A 9,333-nucleotide genomic window follows, 5' to 3' on the forward strand; every position below is an offset into this window, starting at 1 on the left:
TTATAATATAGCCTTTGCATTTTAGTTATTATGGCTATTGGTCTAGTCACTATTTTTTTTTTCATTTTCTTTCCTACTTATATGGTGATACTCTTTCATGAGAGTACGGTAACAACGCACTATTTCTCTAATTAATAGAAATATATTTGAAGTAATTCAGATAAATAAACAAATATAAACCCATTTTCCATATTATTTAAAAAAAACACTTAAAATAAATTCTAGCATAACCGTAAATATATTTATAATGAATCGAGAAAAGACACATGTCAAAAAACAAACCAAATGAAACAGTAGCCGCTCCTGCAATTTCCCGCCATTTTATGAAATCATGGTGTCTCGTTACTTTCCATTGGCTTTCATTTCCCTCCCAGCATTTCAGTTTTCACCGCTGGTATTGGTTTTTGGCCTCGAATGCAATCCTTTTTCCATCAAAGGAGCTCTGTGAATCAACAGTATGCCGCCCGCTACAGACAAATTCTCCACACTACCAGATGCCATCCTCTGCGCCATCCTGTCTAAAATCCCGGTTAAAGAGGCCATCAGATCTTCCCTTCTCTCCAAGAGATGGAGATTTCTGTATACCCAAATGCCCCAACTCATTCTCTCTCCACATCTTCTTTTGGCCCCTCTGGATCCAGATCCCCTATCCATTGCAACAGTGGAGAATATCATCTCCAAAGATCCAGATCCCCTATCTATTGCAACGGTGGAGAATATCATCTCCAAAATTCTGCTCTTGCATTCCTCTGATCTGGAAGTCTTTTATCTATCCATCGACGTTTATCCTTCCGCGCCCATATGCAATATTGATACGCAATGGCGGTTTACACGGGACAGTGTATACAAATGGGTGCGGTGCGCAGCATGGAGAAATGTTCAACACCTCACTCTCTGTGATTCCCCAGATAGGGAAATCCCGCCTCCTGCCCTTTTCTCCTGCACTCGTCTCATTACACTCACACTCTACAACTACATTCTCTCACGTCTTCCAACCCATTTCTCTGGATTCAACCATCTCACCACTTGCAACTTTAACTATGTGGAATTGACAGACCAGTCTTTAGCTCACTTTATTTCACATTGCCCTCTTCTTCGAAATCTCAGCTTATATAACTGCGTTGGTCTGCAACATCCTACCATCTCGGCTCCCAACATTACAGATTTAGAAGTGCATGATTGTGTGGAGGCTTTAACAGTGAACTGCCCGAAGCTTAATACCCTGCATGCATACCTGATAAAGGACTTGAGGGTCAATGGGTTACTGTTTCATGAGATTTCGTGTTCAATTTGGGAACTCAATATGCAGGATGGAAGTAATTTGATTGGATTGAAAGTGGAATTGCCTCCTGAGGCATACAATTTCTCCGCGGAGAGATTTATTGACATAATCGGGAGCTTCATGTTATTGAAGTTGCTGGACGTTTTTGTTGGGCCTTTGCTTAAAAGTGAAAGAGAGATGGATATTTCTCTTCTCAGTGTGTTCGACAGGCTTCCTCATCTTGAGGAACTATACATGGGCGAGAACTTTCTCTCGGTAAGAACATAATCTCTATATTACTTTGATGTGTTCAGTGCAATAAATGTTTCCATGGTTGTGTGTTTGAATTTGCTTCCCATAGGTGTCAGGGTATCTATAATGTGCAAGCCATGTTAGACAAGGCATATGCTGATGTGGTTTAGTAAACAGATTATCCTGCCTGTCTTACATTTATTTATATCTTACTATAGGCAGGCAGGCAGTGGGGTATGTTTATATGGATTGTATATTCATGTCTTTATGTGGGTTGTACTTCATGTCTTTGAGGAGGATAAGTAAAGTAAATTTTGCTCCATGACTATGAAAGGCTAGAATCTGCAATCGACATAAATTTATGATACCTTAACTTACTCAAACTAATGTACATATGCACCTAATGTTTCATATCCATGGCTTTCACCTTGTAAATGAAGGCAGAGATGGCTGACTGTAGTTTTGAAATGCAATGCAGGAGCTAGCAAACCATGATATACCTTTGTCTCTAAAGTCCCCACTCTCTCATCTCCGTAAGATACGGGTGTGCATATATCTAGATGGAACCAGTAACAGGGAAATCTGTGTATTAGGTTGCCTTCTTCAGAGCACCCCTTCTCTAGAGGTGATGGAATTTCAATTAACTGATGACGCGTATTCTGAAAGTCCATTGTATACATGGTTTTTAGAAAAAGTGTTATGCTTGAATAGAGCTTCAAAGCAAGCAAGGATAGTGGTATGGGAATCTCCTTGTAAAATACAGGCTGCAAAATCATTGAACCTGTGAATAGTAAAAGGGCTTTCCTTTTCCTTTCTTTTTCCTTAACAGAAGGGATGGCCAACGAGATTTTGGAGAACGTTAGAAAGAATACCATTTAATGTTCTGGAATGGAAATTCAAGATGGTATTGGGTCAGGTTCATTATGAATTTCTTTAGCCAGTTAAATGGAGTTCATGGAGGTTGGAACGGGCTTAAACTAAGAAAAATATAAATATTATAATTGCTTTAAAGTTGGTCTATATTTTTGTTAATTTTTCCGTTGCAACTCCTTGATTGAGTGTGGTATTGGGTCATGTTCTTTACGAACCTATTTAGCCAGTTAAATGGAGTTCATGGGGATTGGAAATGGCTGGCTTCATCCTTGTAAAGCGAGTTTATATTTTTAAAATATTTTCTTTGGAATTCCTTAATTGAAACACATTTTGATAAAAGAAAAATGTTTAATTATTATTTTTTGTACTGCATACAGAATTATTAGTTAATTAGGAAAGGGATCATTTCCAACCCTGGCTTAGTAATAGTTACAGGTATTCTATAATTCCACTGGTATCTCATTTGTAAATTAAACAATAATTTGTAAATTAAACAATAAAAAGTAAGGGGAGAAATGCAGATATTTCAATACGCGGGAGGAATCTAAATATCTGAAATTAGAAAAAAAATGATTATATTGTCCTATAGAAAATGAAATGCTCTTTACTTTTTAAACAGAATAATCAGTTGATATTAAAATGCTCTTTAGTCCTTAAGCAGAAAAATCAGCTATGTTTATTAGGTTGTAAAAAATGTATTTGAAATTAGTATGATGTTGTTATAAAGAAATATTGTATATCTTAAGAGTATTTGTCATGTAAGAGATTCCATAGGTTTTCATTCGTTTTGCAAATGAAAGGAAATTTTGTTTTTAGATGAGTTTTGTAATATAAATGTGAAAATGTTTTATTTATTTATTTTTATTTATTTTGTGTCGGGTAAATTAAGTAATAGGAAAATTTAGGTTTTCTATTTATGACTTTCTTGAATATTTTTTGTAACATAAATTTGAAAATGTTTTTTTTTTAATATTTATTTATTATTATTAATTTATGGTTTTTTTAATATTTATTTATTATTATTATTATTATTTTTTGTTATGGTAAATGAAGTGAAAAGAAAGTTTGGATTTTTTTATGTATGATTTTATTGAATTTTGTTTGTAATATAAAATTGAGAATATTTTTTGTTTTAGTGTTATTATGACAAGTTATAATTTGTTAATTTAATGTTAAATTGTTGGTTTTTAGAATTAATGATGAAAGATATTTATTCCACTATATTAATAAGTGATTTTTTTAAATGAGCCCCAAGAGTTAGCTCAAGCGGTCAAATCAAGTGCCTCGCCAATGGGAGGTTAGAGGGTCGAATCCCGAAAGCTCTTGGGGTTAGAAGTGAAAAAAAAAAAAGTGATTTTTTTAAATGAATAAAATATTATAATGGATCATTATTGATTTTCTTTTCAAATTTAAAAAATAAATGTTTTTTACTTTATTGTTTTGTTTTTTTTATTTTGATGTGTATTGCTTTTGTCCATTATTATAGTGTAGTCTTATGGCTATAATTTGATAGTTTCAATTTTCACTGCATGTATTTAAGTAAAGCATAAAAAATAGCGGCTCATTTAAAATAAAATATTGACTCCAAAGAATCTCATTTAAAATAAAATATTGACTCCAAAAAATCTCATGAAATACTGGATTTCAAATAAAGCTTACTTTACTCTCTTTGATTTCTATATCAATAATTCAAGGCTAAAAGAAAGAGTAATACCCTTAATTTACTTTTGATACATTCACTACGCAAACACTAGTCTATAATAAAAACTCTTGATTTCTTTAGATTGTGACTATACAACAAAGATTCTTGATTCTTTGGATTATGATCGAGTAATTAGCAATGGTTGCCTCTTATTTGGAAGAAAGACTCACCATCCATACTATAGGCGATCTCTTGTTGTAGGTATTGCGATAAACCCATATTTCTTATGCTTAGGACTATCGGATTTAGTAAAGGCTACAATGGTTGGGATTAAGGCTATTGGATTTAGTAAAGGCTAAAATGGTTTGGATGACTTCTCCCTCTCTACACAAATATTAGGTTTCTTTCATTGTTAATCTTATTTTTGTCTCCTTTATTACAACATAGTAAACTTCCTAAATTGGCCTTTAGTGCCTTAATAGACCAATTATTTGTGATTCTAGAATGTCAAATCCATATAATTTGATAATGGATCTTTTGTTATTTTTCTCAAGTGCTTATTCAATTCTTTGAGTGGAAATGTTGGCATCTTATTTGCAATTGGAAAGCAAAGTCTCTTTGTTCCTCACCACAACTCCCCTTAGCATGAAGCAAATAACCATCAACATGAAACCCAATAATTGTATTGGCGGAACTCCATATTTTTCTATCTTGTGGCCTTTTGAAGGCTCCTCGATTAATTAGAATGCTAAAGGCCCAAAAATTGCTTATGGCATGCAACTTTCTTCTTATCAAGCTTGTCAAATTGTTCCTTTAGCTTTCTAGAAATGACCTTTTGGCCCTTTTCTTTTGCTTATCACATGGAAACCTCACATTGGTTGTAGATTTATTGAGGCTTCTTCATTGCCTCATGGACCCTTTTGTCGATACCATGTGTTGTGTGGTTGTTGATGGTAGGTGCTCCCTTCAATCCTTGTGGGGTCCCCTTTCCTTTGTAGACACACTTTTGCTGAAGTTGTCTTGTCTAATGGGATAGTAACTCCATGGAGGCCTCAATATAATGAAGACCCCATTGTAATGTCATAGAGTTTCACGAGGGATCTCCCTAATGAAGATTTGGGGTAGCTTTGAGAAAACCTTGACTCTAGAGGACTGGAGTCTTTGAATTGCCCCTTTGGCTAGTCTAATTGAAAGCCTTTTAGTGGCCACCCTTTTAATATAGTGGAGCCTTGGTTGGGATTACCTTGGCAAAGTTTAGGTAACTCCACAAAATCCATGGCACTAAGGCGAGTCCTCGAGTGTAGTTGGGTCTCTTGATGGACCTTCCCTAATATAAAGTTGGGGTAAATTTATCAAACCCTTAGTACTAAGCTTTAGTCTCTACTGTTGCTAGTCTACTTAAAGAGACCACCCACATTAGAACTTATCCAATCATTATTTACCACTTTCATTGTTAACCATATCACTCTACCATGTCATCAAACATACACCAAGCATGAATTGAAGGGTTTTGTAGCACATAAATTAAAAATTTAATCACTTAACCATTTTGGTCCTTTGAAGATCCAATTTGGATCAACTACATACAAAGATCAATTGAAGCATAATGCTAATTATCTCTCAGTGCACCAAAGAGGTTTTTTTTACAATACGAATATATGTGTCATGTTTGTAATGTTTATGTGGCATATGAAGCTTGTTGAAAAATTTAGTGTATTTAATAATGCTTGCAAAGATGTAGGCTTATGGCCCGGTCAACAATAATAATAGTTCAAAATCTCGTAAGAAGATTTTGGATGAGTAGAGGTGAAAAAGAGACACTATCCATACTCTGATTTGGTACTAGTCTCTTTTTTTATTCAAGTAAGATATGCTATTTTTGGGTGACTTGAAATAGCTCTTTAAGATTGTAATTTTCTTCTCTCCATTTTCTCTTCTACCTTATTTGATTTTCATGATGACATTTAGGACAACTCTTGAATATGCTTTTATATTTTGTTAGAAAGGGGAGTCATGATGAGATTTAGGACAACTCTTGAATATGCTTTTATATTTTGTTAGAAAGGATGAGTCATGAGCATTGGCCTTATTGGACTACTATGATTATGAGTTGATTGTTAAAGGGAAGTATATTGATTGAACTATTTCCCTTCAAAATGAAAACCATCTCAATATTTCAATTTGACATATACTATGGAGTTATGATGATATTATTGATGTGTAAAAAACATGTATAATTGTAAAGTATAGAGGGATAGTTTTTTTGTGAAGGTTTGACTTTCATCATTTTAGAAAAATAGTACAAAAATTGTACATAAAAATTATGGTTTATGGTTTAGGTTTTGTGTCAGTAGGGAAATAGAAAAACCAGACTAGTAACATAATTTCAAGATATCAGTAAGATAAGCGTGCGTGCAGAGCAACGGAGATCATAGCGAGCACCTGCATGCTGCTCCATCGCCATGGCCCCAGGAGGGGGCCCGAGGTTGATTCTTCCCTGTCTTTCGAGCTGACGACGTTCCAGAGGCTTGTAGCTGCATGCAACAAATGCCCAGTAAATGAAAACCAATTTTTTTTTTTCAAAAGAATGGAAACCATCCCCATGGTCGCCCTGCCGATTGAAGAACCATGTAGATCGGCTCTAAATCTAGCAGAACGAGGGCTCATTGGGCAGTTCACCGGGCTATGGCTCTTGCCCAAAGCTGTTGATGCTTGGGTGCAAAGGACCTGGAGACCTTTGGTCAAAGAAGGAATCAAAAGTCATTTAGTTGGTAAGGGCTTCTTTGTGTTTGTTTTTGAGTCGATAGAGGATAGGAATCTCATATTCAGAAATGGCCCGTATTTCATGGGCCCTCAGGGTCTGTATCTGAACCAATGGACTTTGGATTTCGATTTGACACAGGGTGTTCCCTCTGCTGTTCCTGTATGGGTACGCCTGCCTCATTTACCTCTGCACTGTTGGAACCCCAAATCCATAAAAACCATAGGCAATAAGCTTGGAAAATACATAGATCACATTGAAAGGAGGGATCAATACTCTTGTGCGAGAATTTGTGTAGAAGTCGACCTAAAGGAAGGCCTCCTGAAGCTATAAAGCTTACGGTGGCTAACTGGTCTCACATTCAAGTGTTAGACTACGAGCAACTCCTGTTTAAATGCTAGCATTGCCATGGCTACGGGCACTTTTCCAGGTATTGTAAAAAGAAATTAGAGGAGGAGGCCGAGAACTCGAAAGGGTAACAATGGACTCAGGTCGAGAAATCAACGACAACTAAACAAAACATCAAAACCAAAGGGAAAGGAGTGCTCACGAGGAGCACAACACTACCAATGGTACAAGGGGAAGGGAGCACAGGTCCTCCAAGAGCAAAGATATCCAACAACCCCTTCGAAATACTCAGCACACCAGAAGAACCCCTAACTCCAGCAGTTGAAGAGGCTGAACAACAACCCATTAATATGGAAGAACATAAAAGACTGGAAGAAACAAGCCCCCATCAAGCCGGATCTCCAAAAAGTGCCTCCAGCCCCCCATCCTGTGTAGAAATGACGAGGAAGAAGTCTCTTGAGATTTCTAGTTCCTCGGAAGATGAGACAATCGAGAGGCCTTCGAAAAGATTTGGGAGGAAATCACATAAAGAGGCAAGGGAAGAAGAGGCTGAGAGACAAAAAATGCAAGGCAGCCAGGCCACGATTGAGATGGCCATAGGCAGAAATACTAGAACCAGGCCTCCCAAGGGAGGGTCTGCTCCCCCTCTGCTAGTAAATAATGCGATTAGTCTCTTGGAATTGCAGAGGCCTGGGGAATCCCTTAAAAGCTGAAGCGGTGAAGAACCTATTGAAATCAGAAATCCCCGATATCCTCATGCTCCAAGAGATTAAAATAGAAGGGGATGCTCTTCTTGATCTCAACGAAGTAAAATGGAAAACAAAAGTCATAAAGCAATAAGTGCAAGGGGTACATGTGGTGGGCTTGCCACTCTTTGGGAGGAAGACAAATATCAACTCAAGAGCTCCTTCCAAATGCAACACTGGATTTAGATTGAACTCCGGCACCATGCAAGTAAGATCACCTTCACACTCTTTAACCTTTATATCCCTGTGCTCTATGCAGAAAAGAAGGATTGCTCGCAAATCTTGTTCGATTTTTTGGACGCTTACTCCCCCAAGAACATAATTCTAGCAGGAGACTACAATCTAATCTTCGACCCAAAGGAAAAAAGAAGAGTCAACACCAGGGACCATTTACTTCCCTTCGTGGAAGACCTGATTCAACAATGGGACTTACTGGATTTTAAGCCAAAAAAGGGCTCTGCACTTGGTCAAACAACAGAGCAGGGGCGGAGCATATATCAGCCCGTTTGGACAGATCTTTACTTCAGAGCACCTTCCTATCCGAAAATAAGATTATCTCCACTAAAATTCTGCGAAAGTTGACTTTTGATCATAAACCCATTCTTTTGTTGTTTGAAGAAGAGGAAAAATTGGGGTCCATCCCTGTTCTCGGATTGCCCAACTATGTGTGGGAACGAAAACTAAATGCCACCAAAACAACCTTGAAAGAATGGATAAAAAAGCCTACAGACTCCCCAACTATGCTAAAAAAGTAGAAAACCAAGCAGCTGCTCAATTTGCAACTGGGCATGGAGCAGCAAAACATTACATGTTCAGAAATTCAGAATGAGCAAGAAGCTCAACTTAGCACTCTCCGATCATTCAGAGTGGAGGAAGAATCTTTGAGGCTCAAATCATGTAATCTTTGGCTTGTGTCTGGAGACAAAAATTTTGCCTTCTTCCATAAGAAAATTAGAACTCGTTTGTCTAGAAATCACATTGCTGAAATTACCTCTTCAGATGGGTCTGTCCTCAAAGGCACAACTCTGTTAAAAGAGGCTGCAACCTCTCATTACCAGCAACAAAGAAGAAGGCGTGGACGATGTTGAGAAATCATTAGACTTCCTCACACACGTTCCAAGATTGGTAAGCGAGGAACATAACTCAACACTCCTGAAGCCCTTCACTGAAGATGAAATCAGCAATGTCATCTAGATGATGGAACCAAACAAAGCTCCAGGACCCAATGAGTTCTCCATTCATTTTTATAGAATTTGCTAGGACATCATCAAGGCTGATCTGTTTTGTATGATCAAAGGCTTTCTCCAAAAAGCCAAAGTGGGAGGAAGCACAAACTCCACTTTCCTAGTGCTAATCCTAAAACATTCAAGCGAACTCGGAGGCTTTTGATCATTTTAGGCCAATCTCACTATGCAATGCATCCTACAAAATTCTTTCCAAACTTCTGGCG

General features: G+C 37.1%; 1 protein-coding gene across 1 annotated transcript; it reads left to right on the forward strand.

The window, feature by feature from the left end:
* The first annotated feature begins 397 nt into the window (after window positions 1-397).
* On the forward strand, window positions 398-2,522 carry LOC149144651 (FBD-associated F-box protein At2g26860-like). The gene is made up of 2 exons (XM_089449856.1): window positions 398-1,537; window positions 1,992-2,522. Exons 1-2 carry the CDS (start codon window positions 458-460, stop codon window positions 2,298-2,300), a joined length of 1,389 nt encoding a protein of 462 aa, XP_089305982.1. The 5' UTR covers window positions 398-457; the 3' UTR covers window positions 2,301-2,522.
* Window positions 2,523-9,333: the final 6,811 nt, after the last annotated feature.

Source organism: Pinus tabuliformis, chromosome X (genome assembly GCF_031772625.1).
Source record: "Pinus tabuliformis cultivar Carrire ecotype Pingquan chromosome X, CPIR1, whole genome shotgun sequence".
NCBI classification, from domain to species: domain Eukaryota; kingdom Viridiplantae; phylum Streptophyta; class Pinopsida; order Pinales; family Pinaceae; genus Pinus; species Pinus tabuliformis.

Bases quoted from the DNA above. Each gene is read 5' to 3' on its own strand.
- LOC149144651 (XM_089449856.1), top strand. From the start codon at position 458: ATGCCGCCCGCTACAGACAAATTCTCCACACTACCAGATGCCATCCTC. The intron at 1,538-1,991 runs GTAAGAACATAA...AATGCAATGCAG, and splicing joins TGGGCGAGAACTTTCTCTCG to GAGCTAGCAAACCATGATAT.